The sequence below is a fragment of the Gymnogyps californianus genome, chromosome 11 (genome assembly GCF_018139145.2).
Source record: "Gymnogyps californianus isolate 813 chromosome 11, ASM1813914v2, whole genome shotgun sequence".
Classification (NCBI taxonomy): Eukaryota; Metazoa; Chordata; class Aves; order Accipitriformes; family Cathartidae; genus Gymnogyps; species Gymnogyps californianus.
Window position 1 is genome coordinate 15,600,166 of NC_059481.1, and position 23,003 is coordinate 15,623,168.

General features: G+C 44.6%; 1 protein-coding gene across 2 annotated transcripts in view; it reads right to left on the bottom strand.

Moving 5' to 3' along the window:
• The window catches only part of ABHD2 (abhydrolase domain containing 2, acylglycerol lipase), a 42,655-nt gene extending 24,746 nt beyond the window's left edge, over window positions 1–17,909 (bottom strand). Inside the window, exons 1-3 of one of the 2 annotated variants that reach the window (XM_050902953.1) lie at window positions 17,875–17,909; window positions 7,383–7,467; window positions 6,310–6,510 (exon numbers count right to left, since the gene is read on the bottom strand). In XM_050902953.1, coding sequence (XP_050758910.1) covers window positions 6,310–6,503 — 194 coding nt within the window. In that variant the 5' untranslated portion in view covers window positions 6,504–6,510; window positions 7,383–7,467; window positions 17,875–17,909. Of the gene's footprint in view, window positions 1–6,309; window positions 6,511–7,382; window positions 7,468–16,844; window positions 16,863–17,874 lie in introns of those variants that run through there. The other variant, XM_050902954.1, reaches the window with a different exon arrangement.
• Window positions 17,910–23,003: the final 5,094 nt, after the last annotated feature.

A 23,003-nucleotide genomic window follows, 5' to 3' on the forward strand; every position in this document is an offset into this window, starting at 1 on the left:
GCTGTCCTCAGCTGAAGGCCAAGTTTGACTTTGCAAAGCATCCTTATAATCTATAGCAGAATCAGGCATGATCTGTCTGTCAGACTATTTCTGTTGACCCTCCATTTTGGCAATGGACAAATCTGTTTTTGAAAGTCTTCCTGTAAGTGACTTCTATCTACATCTTTCAGTGAGACAAAGTCTACAAGAACTTCCAAGACCAAGTACTGATCATAATAGTGCAAAACTGTACAGGATTGAAGGACAAGACATCTTTTTATCCAGTGTTTGTGTGGACTTCCGGCTTGCTTTTACTAAAACCATTCAAAAAGGAGAGCATAGAAAGAACTCTTCAGTCATGAAGGGGCATGACACCACACTGGTGAGGAGAAAAAAGCTTGCCAGGAATTGTGCAAGAGTCTTCACCCTCTGAAAGTGCAGATCAGATAAGCTAAATTTTATTTAAGCCTATTATGTGAAAAACAGTTCCAGAGACATTTCCATACTCAACCCAGCTGAAAAAACCTAACTATCCAGTGCTGATAGCAATAGCTAGCACAGATTGTTTTGTAGTGAAGCCAACATCCCTCATGGCAAACAGCTGAAAAGAGATGCTCCTCTGAAACAATCATCCTGTAAGCAGAAGAGCATACACTCAGGGTGTTTTTCTTATGGCTCACGTTAAGAAAACAAGCTCAGCAGGGTGTGATATATGGAAACACAAGCTAGATATCATGCAGACTGAGCAACTAAGTAGTATTCAGTTTAAGGAGCATTCAAGCATTGCCCTTTAGATTTTTGTGCTAAAACTATGACTACTGCTAAATTTAACCACGTCTTCCAAACAAGGGCCCCTCACTCAAAAGCAGGTGGCTTCCCTCCGGCATTGATACTAAGTAGAAACAGGGAAAGTGTTCAAGGACATGACAGACTTCAACTTCTCTAAGTGCCTGCTACAAACCAAAGCAGTTTTGAAAAGCAGCATACTGTAGAGATTATCCCAGCACAGCAAGTTTCACTGTATGGAGATGATTCACTATGTATTCCTCAGTGTGCCCTACTCCAGCAAAGCTGCTCACAGATGTACGAGAGCCCAGGCACAGACACCATGTCTGTAAGCAGCGTTTCCACTGTTCTGCAATAGCAGTTTACAGATGACTGGAGCTGAGCATCCAGCTGGTGAACAGCAGTCAGGAAGACCTCTTGCCAAAGACATATGCATGCCCACACAAGGACAAGGACGATGTACCACAATAGTACAGACAAGCAAGTACTGATAACATAGGAGATTTGAAAGCAAAGTTGTGTTGTACTGGAAAAAAAAATCTCAGTTGCTGTGAAACCAAAATGGCTTCCCAGTTTGCTCCAGACCCAAAGGCTTTTAACTGACTCACTTTCCTGTTTTGATTTGGTCAGTTGCAATAGATATCAGGCACTCTGAGTAAATACAAATATTTGAGGCAGTTAGTTATGGCTTCCAGTAGCCAGTCCTATATCTTCCAGTAATAGGATTCTGCAACAGAAGGCAGACAGGAGAACAGGTCTGGGGATGCCAGTTACTTATTATGGAAGCTGACCTATATGGCACAACAAGTAGAGTTCATCAGTCTTAAACGGCTAAGTGAATTCACAGCCAGTTACATAAATCTGCTCACAAATGCTAGTGTTTTAGCTCCAAATGCTGCATTTCAGCTGTGCAGCACAGGCCACATCTTGACAGGTAGCTGTCCACCACAGTGCCCGAGAGCAAGAGAATTCCTAGGTGTTTCACAAACATTCTCCTAGCATTTTAATATTAAAAACAATCCCCACATGTGATTGTAGATAAAGTTTTAGTGGCTTTTAGGCAGCAGATTATAATTTTAGAGCACATATATTGCCCAGTATGCAGGAATTTAGGAAAGCAGCAGCTGTATAAGCAGCTCACACAAAGCACATAAAAACTGTGCTATTTTTATTAGCAAGCATCAGCATTCAGGTCCTCAAAGATCTGAAGTGGAAGTTCAGAAACAGGCTTATTTCTGGAGCATTACTTCATTTCATCTGAGGAGATTAACACTTCAAACATTAACTCTTACATCACCTTTAATGTGCTGTAGTACATCGGATACTGATGGCAAGAAAGCAGAGCCTACAATTTGTCCATGCCAGGGGACACTGAGAACTGCTGTCTGCATTACAACAGGTGACAGGTTATTTTTTTCCCCTTTACAGAGCAGTTTGGAGGTATTTAAAGCATACTTTACAAATCAAACCTTGTGTGCACCTTGTCCCTTATTTGGTGCTAGGGAATGCAATTTGAATTCCAATCAAGAAAGTTCATCTAAAAGTCTACAGGGTTCAACCCCCTCCCCCCAAATATGTAGAAAGCAGCTTTTCTGCATCAGCTCAGTTAGACTGTTCAATGAGATGAATACACAGTAAATATGTAACAGCAAAAATTTAAAGCAGCTTACAGAGCTTCCATGTCCCCTGAGCCTCTGAAAAAGAAACTAACGTAAGTGGAGTAGAAGTGTTTGCTGCCCATAGAAACTGTACGAAGTCAGAACTATTTAGAAGTACAGACTGATCTCCTTGGTTAAACCACCTCCTTCCCAATTTAGGCAGCTTTTTAGTAAAGTGCCCATCACACCCCTCCTCAACCTTCAGTGACTACAAGAAATATTCTAGTCAAAACAGGGCACAAGTACTACAGCACGTCTTCTTTGCTGATGAGAGCTGGAGAACACAAGGCTGCTGCAATGCCACAGCAGAGCACCTAGCAAGGACTCAGACCCCCTGAGGCTGCTTCTCTCCCCAAGGTCAATGCTTCAACTTACCAATAGGGAGCTGCCATTCTTCTCTACCTCTCAACACGTTCACCTGCCAAAGCTTCAGGAGTAACACTGTTCTTCTAGTTTATTATTCTCCTGGAAGTGTTCCTCCCAGGGTAAAACAGTAAGGAATTGACAGGAATCAAACACTGCTTGCTATTAGATGGAAGAACAGAACATCAAGAAGCTTGAAGCCAGCTTTTCTGACTACTTGTTTCCTTGCCTCTAGGAGAAAAGCAATGACAGTGCAAAAGTGTCTTCTGGTATCAGGCAGCCTGCTTATCCAGTATAGGTTACTGTGCAAACAAAGGATAAGAAGGATCTAGGCTGGATCTTTGACAGTGTTTACTAACAGGTTTGACATTTGCCTCAATCTTTGAGGAGATTACCTTTATTAATGATAAAAGTGGGCAGACAGTAAGGATAATTGTTTTTGATAAGGATGACACTTGTGCCATGCCTCTACAAGAATAAAGATACACACATGCACTTGATGGTAGAAAAAATTGGGAACAGCCAAAAAATGTCTAGCCCAGTACAGCAAGCACTGGCCAAATTTGTCCTCATGAATCAAAGAGTCAGTGCTGCATTTCTACAGGAATAATAGCAGATGGCAGACTTTCTGTACCACTTTGAAAGACAGGAAAAGGAGACAGCTGCAGCCAGGGGTTAGGCCCAAGTGCTGGACGGCACCAATAGCTGTGCTGATTTGCAAGAGTTGCCATGCAAGAAGCAGTTCTTTGAATGAAAAAGGGTCTAATTATGCTATTCCACTCAGTAAGCCAGAGTACAGAGGTGGACGGGGTAGAGGAAGGGAAATAAAGAGGTAAGAAAACATGAGCTCTAGGAAGACAGTCTCTTGCTTACCAGTGTTTGATCGATACATAGAAAGCTTCTAGCAGTTTAGAGAATTGTAAAAAGCAGCACTAACATCTGCAAGTACAAGGTACCTGGCATGCAGCCATCTCAGGCAGTTTTACTATCCAAAGCTCTTAAATTATTCATCCACCACCACTTGGCTTACTGAATGACACTACAGTTACAATGTATTGGATAAGTCCATAGGGTAAGTCCATAGGTGAGGATGGTGCCATGAAGGGAAAATAAAATCCAAAAGTGTTTTTTCCAAGTATTTTTGAACAGTTGCACAGATCAAATAACTTTACTTATTTCTGCTTTCTTCCTGCCACCCTGTTTTTTCCAGCAATATCCTCACCCCTTCCTCCCTTAAGCATAAGGGAGCTGAAGAAACCAGGTCTGAAAGCCAGTTCACAGCTGTACAGAAAAATTGGTCTTCTAACAGATCTTACAACAAACCCAGCACTGATATAACAGGAGGGATTGCTGGGCTACTTATTTAGCTTTCATGGTAGAATTTGAAGAGTTGCTTAATCAGCTTTCCTAGCACTCTGAATAATTAGCAAGTAATCAAAGCCTTGCAAGATTTTTCAGTGGAGTATAGCACAAGCTGTTTTCACATAGTTTGTAAGACTAATTAGCAAAAAGCTATTTCATGCATAATTGCAGGAATTTAAATATATTTGTTCCCCTTTAGTCTCCAGGTGACTTTCATGCCTGAAGACAGGATTTCTTTGATTTTTTGTTTTCAAATTTCTGTATTGAAAAAAGTCTGTGATAACATCAATAGAATAGCAAAAAAATCACATATACGACATCTTACAGGGTTGTCTTTCCTGTAAGCCCTCTCAATCCCCAACAGCAATTATATTCCTGTCTCCCCTAACATAGGCATACAGGTAACAAGACTGAACAACTACCTATTGACACATTCTGTTCTAGTTTGTTTCAGCTGAGTTTGTTTCCTGGGGTCATGCAAGCCTTTCAGACAATGTTCTGCCCAAGAACCATGCGTTGGAAATGACTGCTACAGTTTTCAGAGAAGTTGGCAGGCCTGAGCTCTGAGCTGATCCAGACAAAACAAACAACCCGAGATTGCGCACTACCCGAGATTGCGCACTATTAACACAATACTAGGGTTCTGCAAGAAGCTCTTCACTCCTGCAATTAATGCACAACAGATGTATTGCAATTTTTAGACATGTTCTGCATTTTCACTCCTTTGGGAATGCTTTGTTCTCCAACAGAGTGGAAGTCAAAAACATGCCTCTGAAGTAGTGCTAGGAGCTTATACCATGAGAACAGAGCTGAAATGGGAGTAAAACGGACTCTAAATTAGCTTACAGTCTCTTTCCAAAGATTAGCCTGATATAACATGCCTTCAAGACTGGTTATCAGCACAGCTTCATGCTTGCTCTTTCAGTGACCAGGGACATGTCAATCTGGAGTGCCAACGCTGAGGTGACAAGTTTCTAAGATACACTAAGGAGGTTCTAGTTACCTGGTATTTTTTAGGGAAGCAACTGCTTTGCAGTTAAGGCACTAGCCATAATCAAGAAAGCAATTTCAATGCGCAGCTTCAACACACGCTTATGTTACTACCAAACTCAGAGTGCATCAGGGAACCTTCTTTGGGCTCCAATTTAAAACGGATAATGCTTTGTTTCCTCTAAGAGTTTAGAGATCCTACGGCCTAAGATCTTCCACCTTATGTAATCAAGGCACCTAACACAGCACTGCTAAAAGCCTCTCATCTCCCCTAGAATGACTATCATTAAGTCAGCTTGACTTTTGAGATCCAAAAGGAAGGCTCATGCAGCTCCACTCAGCGCTTACTAGATAATTGATGTATTTAGGGCTTCTAAATAGGACTTGCAAGTTTTCAAAGTGATTGCAGAAGAGAAATACTGTAATCAAAATCCTTGTCCCTCCAAAGCCTCATGAAATTGTAGTCAATGATTCATATTATTGGTGAAGGTAAGGGCAGCTGCACTGATTCTGGAGGTCCTAGAATGGAAGGGCAAGGATCAGCCTGCTCAAACACACAGTTGACATAAGATCAATTTGAAAGTGGATTCAACAGGCTTAGAGCTGGCCAGTATGTCATTACTTTATTAAACTAGTTATGATGATGTGCTCTACTCAGTGATAGATTTCATTAGTCTTCATCAACTTAAGGCACTTCAAATAAGAGCAGGCACTTTAAAACTAATAGCTATCCCTGTGTTCATTATAAGTGCACAGACACACCACAAAAACGTTTCCCTCCTGTGAGCCCTGACAGATTTCTTCCCTGATAGAAAGGAGAGTACGTGAACAGGAACAAGTGCTGACTGCATCCATCCCTCCCCCATTTCCACAGACAGTGGGCTATATAGTGCTGGTATAGTACAATATCAGCATATAGCTACTATACAGAGGGGCAGGAATTACTTTTTCCATACGTCCACAGAGAATCCTGCACAAGACTTGGTCCTAAACCCAGGTACCTGGGATACTAACAATAATGAAATGCTTCACTTGGAACAGGTTTATTTTCCCAAGAGAATACCCTGACAATCATTTGCCCTCAGGTTTAAGAAACACACTAGGCAGAAGAATGGTTAAGTGCAGCTCTTCTCCCTGTAACAGGTCAACATGGAAAAAATACACTACTTACTCTTTGGTCAAAAGCGGGCAGGATTTGAGTAGAAAGCGGGCCAAAGCAGAGTCCTGGTAAATGAGTTCAGGAGGGGCAGTTGGGCTTTTTAAATTCAAGCAGCGAACAATAACATACAGAACAGCAGCAACTGCAGCTAGCTTCACCCCATCAAACACCGCCGGCAGCTCAGGGGTTTCCAACATTGCACTCATTTTGAGCCTGGAAATAAAAACCAATATTAAAGCTTTTTGCAATATACTGTTGGATATGAATATCAATTGCCATATTAAATATAAGACTGAGCTAATCAACTAAATTTGTTGGTTAACACTGCTACAAAAATCCTAGCATATCAACTCAGACTAGCAACTTTTAAGATGAAAGGAAGTTTGTTTTGTACTGCTCTAAAAACCCTGACCACCACAAGAAATAGAAACTGAATAATCAGTTGGAAAGGAGATTTATTCCTAATCAGTGCTGCACTAGAATTGCAACAGTGTCTCAGGTGTCAAACCCTACAGTCTGCAGACAGTCAATACTTTCAGGATCTTGGCCTAGACTATCCGGCTCAAATAGAAGCTGAGTGAAAAGCCGGGCTATAAAGACATATCAGCAGCTTTGGATGTGTGTTTCTTCCCAGATGTACAAGCCAGGCTTGAAAAGCAGAACCTGAAAGAACTACTGTGTTAGCTCCTCAGCCTGAATTTTGCAACTCCATGAGAATACTAGTACTAACTCCTGCATGTATTTAAGGTGGTCACTTTATGTACCAGTGAGTTCAGCATTTCTTTTAATTCACCGTAGTTCTGCGGCTGAAGGAGGACTAGATTAGTACCTAGTCTTTCGAGGGCTTCAGAGTAAAGGAAACGGGGCAGAGAAGAGAATTAAAAAACCCACAATATAACAATATCCTTTCAGCTTGAAATCAAATTTTTAAACCGATCCAGCTTCTTTTGAACATATGGTTCAAATAGCTGGCTGCAGTTATTACAGGGACATTTCATCCCTATTGAAGGGGCACGTTTTTACCTGGGTCTTTCCTCAGCCACATGGGTAACCCAAGTGATAGCAACTGACAAGTCAAGTCTTACCAACGTCACTTTCTTCAAACTAGAAATAATTGCCAGTCCTCAGTAGAGCTGTCACCATCGGGATCCACGTGCTACCTGAGTTACCCTGTGAAGGGAGGAAAAGCAAATTGATTATTACTGATAAGGCTGCATCTCAGCTGGAAGGGAAGAACAGAAATTTATAGAGGTCCCATCACAGACATTGCAATTAATTTGTGTATTCAGTCATAACCGCTTCAACTCTGATCCATCTGCATCAAACCCCTTGCCTATGGACAGATTCCAGACTAGATAAGTTGCCTGCAGCATATTAATTCATCTGCAGTATGCAAGCACACCTTCATGAGTGGAGATAAACAAAGCAATAATGAAAACCAGTGCAACTTCAGAGGAAAGCCAAGCTATGAACTTCCAGAAGACCACAGTCACCATCTTCACAAGACAGTGACACTGTCCCCAGTTACAAAAACTACCCAAATCCCTTTGTATTTAGAAGGCTAGAACAGGCTACTGTTCTTCTCAACTTCATGCAATATCTACACCATTACTGAAGTGTGAAGCCAGTCTAAAAGAAGTTTCCTGTTACTTTTACTCAGGCTTAGCAAGGCAGCTTCACTCCTACAGATGGAAGCTTGTAAACAGTCTCTGCTAGTTCCCACACTTGCTTTTTTTAAGCAGTTACAACATATCACACTTCAACAAATGGTGAGAGCCACCAGGAGGCTCAGATACAGCCACTAATTAACACTAGTGCACAGGCACCAAGGCTTGTTACAAGAATTTGATGATGCCAATAGAAGAGAGCACTTTCAGCCTGTAACCGTGAAAACATAAGCCATATTTACAATTAGAACTGGATTCCCTACAGGCACAGCAAATCGATAGGGAATCAGAGCTTCCAGGAAAAAGCTCCAGAACCATCTGCTCTCTACCATGGCTGCTGCTTCCAACTCGGAAAACACACAAACAGGACAGGCCATACCAAAGCCTTACTCTTCTTCCTAGCAGGAAGAAAAAACCTCAGAAGTACTTTCTGTACTCAATGCAGCTACACCAAAATCCCTTGGAAGAAAACAAGTCTGACATCAGCTATGGATTAACAGCATGCTGGAAAACTGCAAGTTTCTGCCACCATAACTGTCTGCATTGCAAGAGAACAGAGGGTGAGCAAAGCACGGACATTTAATATTTGACAACTCTGAAGCTTTTATTTTCCAATTCTGAGCTTCACAGTAGAAGGGAGAGAGGAGTGGGCTACAAAAAGCCATTTATTCTTCTAATCAGAAGATTACTTTGGCATCACATGTCTCGATGAAGAGCTTGAGTACAATGTTCAGCTGTAGTATGTTACCTCACTTCCATACTTAGTGGATTTCACCAACACTACCACCAACTGCATAGTACACAACAGGCAAAGTACAGCAATGGCTTCTCCACGGAAGGTACAATCGGCAGAAGAGCAGACCAAGTTCCTGAACAATCACTGACTCAAGGACAACCAGGTGCTCAAGCAAATCTTCCCCAGCTGAAACTCCCAGAAGTTCTGGTGGCATCTTCCTTTCATTATTTTATTCAGAAAATTAATAGAGAGACATGGATACAAAAATTACCCAAGACCTTCCTGCCACCTGGATTTTAAGCTAGTTTGCTGTTTACAGCTTTCACATTATTAGTGAATTTGCTAAAAATAAAACTGGGCATGATTAGTCATTAGCATTTTGTACTAGTGACTCAATACAGCTTAGTTGGATCAGTTATATCTCCCTGAGTCTTCTCTCGCACATAATCTTCAGATTACAAAACACACCACATCTTTTCTGATACTTCTATATCTCATTTTAGCCTGTCGCTACCTTAAAAAAGCACATTAGCTTGGAGTTACTTTCAGAAAAATCAGCTGTTGGTAGGCAGGATTATGCTTTGACACTTGTGAACTAGTATTTTTCCATTTTAGACAGTCTAAATACACGTTCACTGAAAATACACACCTCAAACACGTGCTAGAGGTTCATGTGTTTGTCAGGATCTTTACCTAAAAGCTCATATCAGCCTGTGTACAGCTAACACGAAGCTGGCACTGCTGTTGCAGTTGCACAGCTGTCTGCAGTGATTAACTAAGCAATGGATCTAGTCCCAAGACAACTAGATTGGTAAACTTCATGTCCTAGGGATCCAGCTGTGGCACTTCAGGTACCTCCTCGAGAGTCTAGTATTTCTGAAGACCTAAACAGACCTGTCTCAGCCAGGGCAGATTTGCAGGGGCTGAGCCAGAGAACTCTGCTCTTAAAATTTTAAGGGTTAGCTTACTGAAATGGATTTGAGAGCTCTCTCTCTAATCACATAGGACAAATACCTCCCTATTTACGAGCAGGGATGAGGTCACCTTGCTTCTGTTTTGTTAAACCCTTTTTGCATTGACCCAATAAACTTGTCTGTTTACGAAAAAGGACAGATAACCAGTGTTGAGCCAGTCCAATTTTAATCTAAAATCTCCTCTAAACAGGTCAGCATTAATATAAACAGACAAACATTTGGCCTTTTCTATATAGAGAACACTAGATTCACTTTTAGCAGGCTAGACAAAATTAGCAAGAGGCAGTTAAGTATATTACTGGAAGCAATCAAGCCTGCCTCTTCATCCATCACAGGGTTTGAGATCCACATTGAGGAACACAAAGAAGTTGAAGCTCTTGGCGCACAGATGTTATCTTGAAGCACCTTAAGTGTACAATTCTTTTTTTAAAAATCACTTAAGGCATAACAGCCCCAAAGACTGACAGTCTTTTCAAGCAATATTCTTAAGTCCCATTTGTGACTGAGGACTAACTTTAAAATCAATCACTGGAAAGCAAGTGCTGACTTGAGGAGTCTTTTCATTTGCTCTTTCATCACAGAATAAAAAGCTGAAAATTATGTTACAGGAAACACTTGAGCATTACTGTTAAGCATGCATCTCACCTGTACAAGTATAATGAGAAAAAACCCATGTCTCCCCTTTCCAGACAGGAATAGAAACAAGTACAACAAAAGCCAGTAGAAGTACAGCAAATTGCTTATGTATCATTTCAAAGACACTGGGTTTTGGGAAAGCCATCATCAAAATATTTACTTGTACAGTAAGTAAAGTCACAACTGACAACAAATCTGAGACTGTACATATTTCTGTTCCAGGTTTTCTGGAGAGAGGAGACTCTTCTAGGGACAGAAGTCACTTCACCCTGTGACTCAACATGGCACACACAGGATTTGGTGGCTACCAAGCATTACAGCTCCTCCACCCATACCAAAGCTGAGCCTGACTCTGCATACTGGAAAGCCAACATTAAAAAATGCAAACACATTAAAGGAAGCTACTCCCATAGGGTCCTTTTAATGAGCAACTGAAAGCCTGGCAGACTCATTTCACTGAAGCATTAGAAATGCTTTGGGCGAAAGCGAAGATGCAGCTGTATGGAGCTGCCCACAGACAAGAGTAAAGGCAGCCTCTTTAAAAGGGGCTCCACTAGTAAGGTATTTTATGCTCCATTACATTCACTGAAGGATCCTGAAGGAATATCATTTCCAGGAGTGGCAGTTTGATACAAAAGCCTCCTAGATGCCCTCCCACCAGCCATCGTTCTGACTCACTAGTGCTTTCAGAGCTCACCTGGACACCTAAACACTGGAACATGCCTGGCCAACACTGAAAGCCTTTAAAAATCCCCTTTCCCATCCTTTTACAGCTTCTGCCAAGTAGTGTAATACCCTCTCTTCCCCACCAAGAGTCAGAAGAGCCAAAGAGGCTGTTTCTAGACAGCCTTCATTAACTAACTTATCAGACATTTCTTGAACTGGTTTCATTTATTTGTAGTGCCTGCTTGGGGAATAAAACTCAAAGCAAGTCTGCTAGACAAGAGGAAAGCAAGACACCCTACTTTAAAGAGTTGTGCCTAGGCAGATTCAGATCAGAAATAAGTTTTTTTTCCCCCCCTCTTTGAAGGGGGAAGAAGGAAGGCTGTTTCACTGAAGTTAGTTCTTTAGGGAATGTTTCCAGGAAATTCATCATCTTTAATATCAGCCAAAGCTAATGCCTCTTCCAAAAGATGCACTGCAAAACCAGAAGTTACAGGCCTGTCACTACCAGGTAAGATATTTAGAACCACATTATGGAGAAAGGAACTTTATTAAGGAAAGGGTGGAAAGTCAGAGCACTACAAACGTTTTTAAACAAAGTCAAGTTTTATGCCAGCATATTATTTGAATCTCACTCCAGGAAGTGTACAGAAGTGTGTCACACTGCTGACCTTTCAATGGTTTAAATGCAGAGGAAGATGTTTAGAGACCATCCAGATGAAAATGTACATAGAGTCTTTCCCCAGTGTATACATTCCCTGAAGCAACATGTCTTGATGGGAAAGGCTGCCAGACTAAGTTTTTGTAAAGCACTGGAGGACAGTGAGGTCACACAAGCTACATGAGTACAGGAATCTGTGCAAGAGGAATCATGAAAAAACCTCAAGCTTTATTGTACAGTCCCATATCCTGCCTTTTACCCAGCACTTTCTGTATAAAAGATGCTTTTGTTTTTACAGAAAAAAAACTGTTAAGCCTAAACTGCTACTTTAAGGTCTCCAAAAAATTACATAGATACAAGGATTTTAGGGCCACACCAGTACTATGCCTCATTGGTTTAGACACACAAAGCAAGGCATCACACCGCTTATTTCAAGACTGGCATCTAACCAGGCCAAGCTTACCCCATGCAGAACGTCCTTTTGTCTTCAGTGGTAGCTCAGAAGAGAATACGTCAGAAGCAAGTGCTGAGACTATCTTGACGTATTACTCAGTACTCCTGGCCATTTAAAACAGCCAACTAAGCTTCAGACCTCAAAGCATAAAGGGTATAATCAAGAATTAGCTGAGCACTTCAAGCACTTAAGTTTAGGTTTTCAGGAGATGTGGCCATGAGAAATAAAGTGTAGTCCTCGCCAGAGTCATTAGGAGTCTGGCAAAGCCCACCATAGTTTTGTCGTCAAACATCTGACAGAATTTATCTCCAAATAAAGGGGGCACACTGACATGTCCCATCACAAGGATGTTTAAAAGAACATTATTTGGACAGCACATGGAAGTCCTTGGTGCAAATCCCTCCATCTTGTGCCAGAGCCAGCACCCAGGCCAGGATTTAGCTGGCTGGTAAGTATACAAAGCAGCAGGTACTGTTTACACCATGTTCCGACAAGAATTTCTTGGCTGGTGCCTTCACTGGAATTTGACCTTTTCATCAGATACAATACTTGGCTCATATACTAAGTTTAGAGGTACTGTGAGGTTACAGGGACAAAGTTCATAGCACAAGGCACCATCAGCCCAGCCAGAAAGACAGGTGCCTTTACCCGGAGCTTTTTTCCTTTTTTGACTGCAAGAAGTCCTACATCTTCAGAGCAGAAGCCAAGCACCTAAAAGGGCTGGGTGTATGTGCCAAGGCAGCTTGCTTAAGAAAGTACCTGAGAATAACTCTATAGCCAACATGGCCAAAGACTCTTAGGTCTTTCACTTCCCTAAAAAGGCTAATTTAGTCAGATGAGCCTTGAATTTCACTTCCTTCCAACTACAGGAACTGCTTTTGTTTCTTCACAATATCATTTTAACTGATCAAAATGGTTCTACTGCATGACAGGCAGCTGTTGCATACTATCCAAGAAGGTTGCTATGTAGACTCCCTGTATGTCACCTTATCTGGTTCCTGCTTGTCACAGATGGATTGAAAAACACTACGTTAGCTTTTATTGCACACACCTGATGTACAAGATTAAACTAAGACAAGACAAGGCTCTGATTACTCCACAGAAATCGATTAATTGCATCTTATCTTAAAGGAAAGGCTCATGTTATTTAAGCAAACATAATTATTCAATTACTGCAGAGACTTAGGACTTTGTCACACCCTAACCGCTGCCTTATGGAACTACAGGGCACAGCTTCAGCTCCTTGTAGAAGAGGTCAAGCTTACTTCTAGGTACTGAGGGAGAAGAAATACTGGCTAATGCTTTTCCACAGTGTTACAGCATTAGCAGGTGTCACTTGCTTACCACATAACCCTGTGTCAGTGGGCAGCACTAAGCTCAAGGGAAGAAGTGGAATAAACACACTGCAGAGAACCTGACAATCCATGCTCAGTAGTTGAGCGAATGCTACTAGCATCAAGCCACAGATAGCTAAGTGAGCTAATACAAACTGCATTATGGCCCCCCCCCCCAAGCATGCTCTATTCCTTCACTATATTTTGAAACGCAGCATCATACTATTAAAGCCTCATTCACCCTCAGACTCCAACTCCTCCATCCCCACACTGTCACAGAGCTCAGATGTACATATCAGAGGAGCAGCCCAAAGTCCAAGCGCATCACAGCTGTTGGCTCAGCTACAGGGTGCACAGCTGAGTAAGTGGGGAACATGCTCCCCACCAGACCAGCTGCACAGCAGGGAAAGACCATCTATCACCAAAACCACAAGTTAAGACAGCTAAGAGAACTTTATTCAAGACTGGTCCAGTTCAAGCAGTCTGAAAACACCTATATCTGAACATGATCAAAAGCTGAGGTGCCACTTCACTCTGAGGTCTTCGAACATCCTGCTTATTTTTTTTTCCTCTGATAAGCAGCTCTGCTCCACAGCAGTACAGAAGATTTGCAGAGTCATTCTCAGTCTGTCCATGACAGATAGAAGGCTCACACTAGAGAAGCTTAATTCACATAATTACATTAAAAAATGAAGCAACAACATTTCAGGACAAAAGAACCAAATACAAAGAGACAGGGCCTGACCAACACAAAGCTACCACTACTGCAGAATACTCAAGTGTTATCAGAATGCCAATTAAAACAAACAGGTTTTGGAGCACTACAGCAGTCACCAGCAACTCAAAGTTTGAGGAGCTACATTGCCCACTCTCCTGCTGAATCTGAGTGGGAGGTTAGGGATATTACAGGTACACATCTTAGGACGTTTTCTCCTTACCTCTTACAAGGATGTTCACTGTAAACGACTGTGCATCTGCTTATTTCACTTAGTACAATCTTTCATACTCACCTAGGCTCAACCAACACTTGACAGAACTGGGTGTTCCAGTTAAGGGACAGCCAGGCTTGAATACCCTCAGCATAGTCTTTCTGGAACCTGCATCTCTACGCAAAAGCATCTCTGAAGATGTAAATAAGTTTAGAAACAGGACTAACTGTTGAACAGTGAACCCTCATTAGCAGCCAGTCACTTGTCCTAGCTGACCCTTTCCATGAGGAGCCCATATTACACTGAGTACTCAATGCCCTGAATAGGGCTGTAGCTCAATTATTAGCAACTAGTATATCAGAAGTTTCAGAAGAGTTTGGTGTTTGCAGGAGCTCTGTCCATATTAGTAGAGGAAGTTGTCATTGCCATTTCTTTTAGTCAGACTGAACCCATGATGATGAGAAACTCAAGTATTTCTCAACAGTAGAGCAAGTGCTAGGAAACTGCACTTCTTGGTCAATCTAGAGATACAGGTGAAAATCTTCTGTACATTGCAAAGTATGACACTTCCTTCCACTGCCATTACCTCTAACAGAGCACAGGCACAAAGATGTTTCAAGCACTTGGTTTGTACGAACTGCTTTGCAAAGCATTTTGAATTACTGCTGCCTGATGCTGGCAGAGTAAGGCTGGCAGTCAGAGACAATCTTTATTATCAAGTCAACTGATACAGCTAGAAAAGAGAGAAGCCCTTGGGCACACAAGCCTTCCTAGAGCTAAAAGAGGCTAGGATAGCTGCCTGACTAGGTTAGCATCTTTGCCACCCACATATGTTGGGCAAGTGGGACTTTGCTTCTCCGTAAGGACAGACTGCCCTTGCACATTGAAATTAAATCAACTGTTTGGTACTGAACTCAATCAGTTGAGTTCGATCAGATTTTTAACTGCATATAAGCTTAATCTTCACAAGCTATTTAGGCTGAAGAAGGGCAAATACTTGCACCGAAGTTTAGTTGATCTATAGTACACGTTAAGAATAGCAATTCAGAGCTATAACACATCATGAAATATGACATTCCAGAGAAACTCAAAAGTGTAGATGAAGACTCCAATATACTATCAGAACTATGATGACTTAGGCTTTTGCTGAAGAGTCCAAAACACCAGTTTCAGGCTGGAGTCTGCACCTTTCAACAGGAATTACAAGCACCAAAGACCCCAGCACGTACACCCCTACTAGAGCCTTCACTAAATCCTGTTCTTTGTTAGCTTAATCCAAGTTCTGGCACTGCCAGAGCTGGCAGCATGGAAGTACGGATGAAGATGCTGGAGATAGAGAGCAAGAAAGGCGGGTAACAGGGCAATGTGAATCCAGCAGCACCCAGGACACTTCCATTATCGAGTGAGGCTAAACTACAACTACAGAAGGTTTGAATCACTGCTTTAAAGCCACCATTTTCTATAGCACATCAAATTACATCTAAAAGTACAGTTGGAACTTAGTAGATTTGGATAACCTCTCCATATGCCTATGTCAAGGGCAAATAATGTTATTCTGCTATCTTTCCTTCCCAATACCACATCCCAGAACAGTGACTATTTCAGCGTGTTAATCTCTGGGTTTTCACATGACAAGTTTAATAATGCAGCTTTATGAAATACTAAGATCATAAGCTGCTATTCATTCCCTGAATAGAAAAATATAGCTTTTACAAGAAGAGTAGAACAGATTAATTTTTAAGTTTAACTTCTTCAGAAACAGTTTTGCAAGATGGAAGGTTTTATTCCCAACCTCCGCATCTTTTCCACCCCTAGAAAAGACAGTCTGGCACAATCTTAGGTCAGCCTCATCCTCTATGCAGCTAGAATCGCTCAGTAACACAGAGGACCTCCCATGCAAAAGCAAAATACAACTATTTTTAAGAATAAGGCAGGAGAATAGAAGAATCCAAACATTAGCTCTTAGTTCTTTTTTAATATCCTTCCTGTTCTTACTCTTGACTTTGAGACTGAAACAATGGCTAGAATAATAAGAAAGGCTGCATGTCCACTCATCATGAAGAGACAAGAGAATTTATTCAAACTTCTCTTGTGATATGAGAACTAAGCAAGCATCTAGGAGAGAAGGTGAAGTACATGAACCAAGAAAAGATAACAACAGAACAACCAAAGACTAGTTGTCAATAACAAGACTCCCTGCACAGGAAATAAACATTATCAAAGAAGGTCTGAAAATGAGATACCACAAATGGAAACAGCTGAACTGTGTGTTCTATGAACACCATATCAGTGAGGACTAGAACATGCCAACCTAAGCAATATTACAAACATTGCTGAGCATGATAATCATTGACAAACAAGACACACAAGATGACCACACTGTACCAGTTAGCTGATTAATAAGACACAAACATTTGTTACAGATGGAGGCACCAGTGCTGTAGAAGCCAAACAGCAATCTACAAGAGGCAGACAGGAATCTTTAGTACTTACCACACCAGTGACAACTGTACATCAACAGTAAGAGGAAGCTGTTATGAATTCTCTGAAGAGACCTGCATGAGAATGCAACTACAGAATGCAATCCCTCCAGCCACAACTGTGGGAATAAAGCTACTGCTAACATACCTCTTTAAAAGAAGTTAGTGTCAGGTGGGAGATTTCACCAGCTGTAATACATCAACTGCGACAGATATATCTACTCATCCTGTGCCAGAGTAAATCACAAGTTATACATGAAGTTGTAGAATGGAGCGGACAGAGCCCTGTCACACAGGCTAACAAGCAGGTATATAGTACACATCAACAAAAGGAAATCTAAAGTTGTTGCAAAATGCTAGTAGCAGTGTCAGGACCTAGGAGCATGAGTAACAGAGAAGAGCCTCATTTAGGGGGAGCAGTGTGACCTGATGGACATCAGCCAGAACTCACCCTACTCTAACTCACACAAGTATCACCCCTCAGGACCTCCGCTCCATGCTCAGCTCCCAAGCAGCTTATAATTGCTTCCCACCTCAGCCTTCACTCCCTCCGAGCACAGGTTGCTCACACTGCTGTTTTTCTTGCCCTGCACAACCTCACACCTCCACAAAGCAATGGGGAAGGCCATCATCGTACCTCAAGCTGCACAGACCTTCCAACCCCGGCAAGAACCGAAAGGAGAGGCACCGGGAGGGGACCAGACCACAGGTCACCACAGCCAGGCCAAACCCCACCGCAGGGCTACCCTCACCTCCACCCGGGGAAGCAAACACGTAAGGCAAGCCTGCTGCAGAAAATAAACAGAAAAAAGGCGGCCGGGCGGGCACGGGCAGCCTGAGGCCGGAGCGAGAGGAGCATCGCTGACCGCCCAGCGCCTGACAGACCCGGTCGCGGGGCAGCGCCCGGACGGCCAGCGGACGCCCCGCGCCCCCTCAGGCGCCGTACCGCTGAGAGAGAGGGAAGGAGGGGGAGGGAGGGAGAGGCCCGGCCGCTGCCCCCTCAGCCCTGCGGGGAAGGAGCTCCTGGAACGCCGCCGCCTCACCTGCAGGCCCGGCTCAGGCGCCCGACCGCCGGCAGCTCCCGCGGCAACTCCCACCCGTCTGCACCAGCCCCGCTACGCGCGGCCCCTTAGCAACCGCCCTCGCCCTTCCATTGGCTGCGCCGCCCTGCCGCTCCCGCCCAAGCCCGCGCGCGGATTGGCCGGGTGGCGAGGTGGGGGTGGGAGCGCGCTCCAGCCGGGCTGCACGGGCGCTACTGGCTGGTGGAGACGCAGCGGGGCGGGACACTGCGGTTCTGTTGGCTTGGGCGCGTCTCAGTCAGGCGGAGGGCGGTGATTGGCGGGCGGGGCGGGGCTGCCGGCGCCTGTGGGGAAGCCGTGGCTGCCGCCGCCATGACAGAGCGGGGACGGGACGGCGTGGTGGGCAGTGGGGAGCGGCGGGAGGAGCGGTGACGCGGGGGTGAAGTACCAGCCTCGCCGCTGGCCGCTTCCTGCTGCCGCAGCCAACACCCGTGCCGCGGGGGCGAGGCAGCCTGGGGAGCGGCTCCAGCTGAGGTGCATGTTCAGCCCTCAGTGAGATGGGGCTCGGTGATCCTGAGGGCCAAAAACCTCTCTAGTGTGGCAAAAGCTGCTGATAATCCATCTGAGTGTGCGCAGGTGCTGAGTACTGATTGCATGATGCCACGTTGCAATCAAAAATAATATAGGAATTATATCGTAGGGCCTTCAAAATGGTGGCTGGCATTCAACACGCGGGTTTTGTTTCCCATGGGCCCCCAGGCCACCTCTGCGTGGCAAACCTGGCACTGGGGTGCAAGCTGGGATCAACTCTTGGGCCTCACCAGCAGGAGGGAAGGGGTCTTCCCCTGGCCCCTTGGAGGCACAGGAGTGCCTGCCCGGTTTCCTCCCACCAAGTGGGGTGTGTGACAGGGACAGTGAAACCTGCCCGGAGGTAGACGGAGCCTGCCACATCTGGAAGGCACTGGAGGAAAACAAATAATAAAATAAAAAATGTCTGCAATGCGATGTTTATAAACTTGCTTTTCTTGTAGCCTCCCAAAAGAGCCACATGATACATTGCTAGTAACATCAACTGTTCTAGCTATGTTAATGGTTGCTTTATATAACTGGATGGAAAAATCCTTTCCCTGATTTCAGACATTTTGTTTCCTCTGTTTACTGGGAGTTGGAGCTTCCTACGTAGAGAAGGCTCTCAAGGAGCAAGTCACATTTTCCAGAGAGTTATGTATCTGGAGAGATGACTAACTGCTGTAGACTGAGTCACGGTAAAGAAGGGAGCTCTGAGGAAGGGCAGAGAGGGGACTGCTGAAATGAGGGTGGCAGAACAGAAACAACAGCAGCCCCACGGTGAGCGCTCCTCTTCTCCTCGCTTGCTACAGATGTGATCCTGCACCACTCAGTGAAACAAGAGCTGGGTTCCTTATCTTCAGCTTTTAATTAACCTTGTGGAAAATACTCAGGGTTTATGGTGGTTGCTAAATCCGTTGGCTACTCAGCTGGGCTGAGGTTTCCTATGTCTGAAGGCAGCTGAGTTATGCTGGTGATCAAGCTACGAGATAAGCTTAGTAGATAAACTTCCGGTATCAGCCTCTTAACTAAGTATCTGAAGAATGTGTTTGAATTTGATTACAGAAAATTGCAGTCCAATTGATTCCAGGTGTACCTTGGCTCCTCACCATCAGTCCAGGCAGGAAAACACAGATCCAGGCAGGAAAACGCCACAAACCGGAGCTGAGCCTCCAGGCAAGGCTTTTATTTCAAATCCTTGAGGCTGTTGGAGATTTTTCTGACCTGAGAGAAGCTCAGCTATTAGAAGAGAGCTTTCTTAAGCACACCGTCACAAAGCAAAGCAAACCAAACTCTTAGCTGCCCACTTCTTGCTGAGAAGTGAAACATAGGGTGGTTTTTTATACCAGGGGTGGTCAGATACATCGGTGAGGAATGAGAGCTGAGAACCGGAGGGGGCTAACATTGAAGAGGTGGCAGCACAAATTCACAGGTGGCTGTGGCAGTGGGAGGCCAACTCCCGAGCTGTCTGCTTATTGCAAGAAGAAGGGATGTGGTGGAAAAGGTGCTGCGTCTCCAGAAAGGGAAGGAGGAACCGCTGCAAGTCAGTTGGCATTTTGCTCCGGACAATGTTGGGGGGTTCCAGCTGCACCTTCTGGTGCGGGAGCAGAGATGGCTGGAAGGGAGCAAGCGTGTTTTGTGAATACAAATCTGGCTTTGGGCTATTAAAACAGCTTGCGAGCTGTGGCTTGTAAAGGAAGCTGCCCTTCCTCTGAGTGTGCGGGGAGCTGAGGTTGCTACGGCCGAGCCGGTGTGATGATGAGCAACACAGGGCTGGTTGGTGTTGGGAGCAGTGGTGTGTGCAGTAGGTGGAGTGCTCTGGCCTGGAGCCAGGAGGGAGGCTGTACCTCTCGCAGCAAACAGCTCATGCTCAGGAAATGCCATCTGAGCAGTAGCCCAAACCATGCCGTAAAGGAAGGGTGCTGGGAAGAGCCGAGCTTCATTCCCAGCCTCATAGGGAGGGATTTGGCAGCTCCAGCCCAGCAGATGCTTCTGTCTGATGTTACTGCAGAGAAGTGGGATGAGGGTGTCCAGGAACACCCTAATGCTTCGGAGACAGGAGGATCCCTCTTTGAGTAGTGTGGCTACTGCAAAAGAGGCCAAATGTATGTGCTGGAAACTGTAGGCACAGGAAGAACACACAGCTTTGCCTTGTGCTTTGGGCAGGCGCTTACCTCTGTACAATGAGGCCAAAAAAAGGCTGATGATAATTTCACCTTTTTAAACTCAGCAATTGGAAAGGTACCAGGCAGAGAGAACTCGATGTGGTGCTGAGCCAGCCTGAGACACCCCCATGCAACACCGTGGTGACAGTCACCTTTTGTTCTTCACATCCCTCTCTCTTTTGGCTGTTGCTGCCACAAGGAACTCAAACTCTTTTTCTGCTTCATTTCCCCTGGCCCAGCTTTTCTCCTGCTCAGCAAACTCGCCGTGTGCTGAAGGTCTCTTGGGGACTTTGCACCTCTGAGGAAACCTTTTTGCTGGCGGAAACATCGGGGTGTTGATCTCTGCCAGTGTAGCAGGAGCAAAAGGGAAAACATCTCTTACGACAAGGTTTGATTGCCAGCTGAAAAGAAGTGAAGTGCCTGTCAGTGACATGTGAGCACAAAAAAGCTTTGCAGATGGAAATAAAGTCAATGCTTTTTCCTCTTCGCCTGCTCTACCTTCCCTGCAGTGCCAGCAAGGCATTGGCTTGCAGGCTGCAGAGCCGTGCTGTTTGAGAGCCTGTTGGATCTGGATGCACAGTGCTCTTTGGACTCTTACGTATTTTCTGAAAGTGGTGTCTAAAAGCGTAATGGGCACTTTGCAGATCTCTAAATAGACCAGCCTCTGTCCTGAGGAGCTGACAACGTAAGGAGACAAGTGCCAGGCATGGGAGAACGGCTGCATCATACAAACCAGCCGGGGAGGTGGCACGTGGCCCACCTGCTCAGTATTTTTCCATCACATTCTCATTCAGCTGCTCCTTGCCAACTTCCAGCTCTGTCACCCTCCTCAAAAGCTTCTGCTCTGGGTTTATTTAGCACGCTATTTATTTCCTAATTATAGAACTTAACTGACTAATCTCAGCCCTACTGGGTTACTGCTGTCCACCTTTCTGTCCCCTGTAGACCAGAGGCTCTGGTCTCTTCTTATGGCTGAAGGCGGTTGCTAGAGACTTTCTGACTCTCTTTTTTTTGTTTTTCTACCAAACCCAAGAGGGCTCTGACTGCTTATACAGGGAGCTTCACTGATTATTTCAGAGCAGATGGGCTATTGCATTCCCAAATTCTTTAGGCCAAAAGAGAAATGCCACTGAGCTGAGCATTTTACCAGGCTGTGCTCCGCCGCTTCTGTCCACAAATTCCCGGCAGCCAGCTCACTCCTTTTACCCCACGTCCAGCCACAGCTGCTGGCTGGAGGAAGAGGTTTTGAAAAACACGCCCCGGCATCAGCAGCGCTGCTGGTCCTGCTTCTGGATGCTCCGTGGCACTTGAACACTGCCTTGCTCCACAAGCAGACTCAGTGCTCTAGGGGAAGGATCCGTCTGTGTCTCCCTGAGATGAATCTGTACCACAACACTCCTGAATTTTCCAGGGAGTCCAGTTAGGTGAAATTCCTACCTCCTGCACCAAAAGTTGCCAGGCTGAGCAGACCTGTTCCCTCCAATGCCACTTCTTGTTTGCTCGCAGCCATTTCTGCCCCTTTATCCCACATTTTGGTAAATCAAGACACAGCTGCAGGAGCCAAGCGGTGCTTTGGTGTGGCACCTGTCCCTAAAGCCATCTGCACAAGCAGGGGGGTTTTGTGCAGGGGAGGCTGTGTGGGAGCAGCGGGTATCCGGCAGGCAGCGAGAGCAGGGAGAGGACCTATCTCTGGTGGAAAGCAGGATGGATTGGAACAAATGAATGTTGTAAAGCCAGAAGGATGTATGAGCTGCTCCTGGAGTGTTTCCAAGATGTCATACTGAATAAAGGAAACTATTTGTCTTCCGTTAATTCTGAGTGGTCTGTCTGACATTTGCCATTATACTGTGTTCCTGAGGTTGGAGTTTGGAAAGACTATGATTATCCAGCCTCAGAAAGCCAGCGAGGGAGACTGCTAAAGCCACATTTTTTTCAGTGGCTGCTTGTGAAATACTTTCTCTGGAAAAGTTGCCATAGAAGTAGTGGTGCATGAGGAGGGTTGCAATCCTGCAAACTGAAATGCTTAGTGAACCAAACAGTGGGATTATCAGCCCCCTGTAAAAATGCAAATTTTAGTATTGCTTAAGGAATGGGGAAGAGACTCTTCCTAGAGAGCAATATTTGTGGAAACAAAGTGAGCGAAGGCGGAAGCTACTGCCTCATGCCAAAACAGTGGGAATCGGGATAGGTCTGGGAGGTAGGGAGCACACAGCTGTGTTTGGATGAGAGTGAGTGCGAAGGAACCGGTTACGGTTGTGATTTGGGGGAAAGGGTGATGGTGTTACGGTGCGGAGAGCCAGAGCTCTGTTTCCTGGAGGTGTGTCAGGTTCCGGTTTAGATTTCGGAACCGGGGAAAGTTCGTGCTGATCGCAAGAGTGAGAATAAGACGCAAACGAGGTCAAACGCTGCCAATCAGGCTGT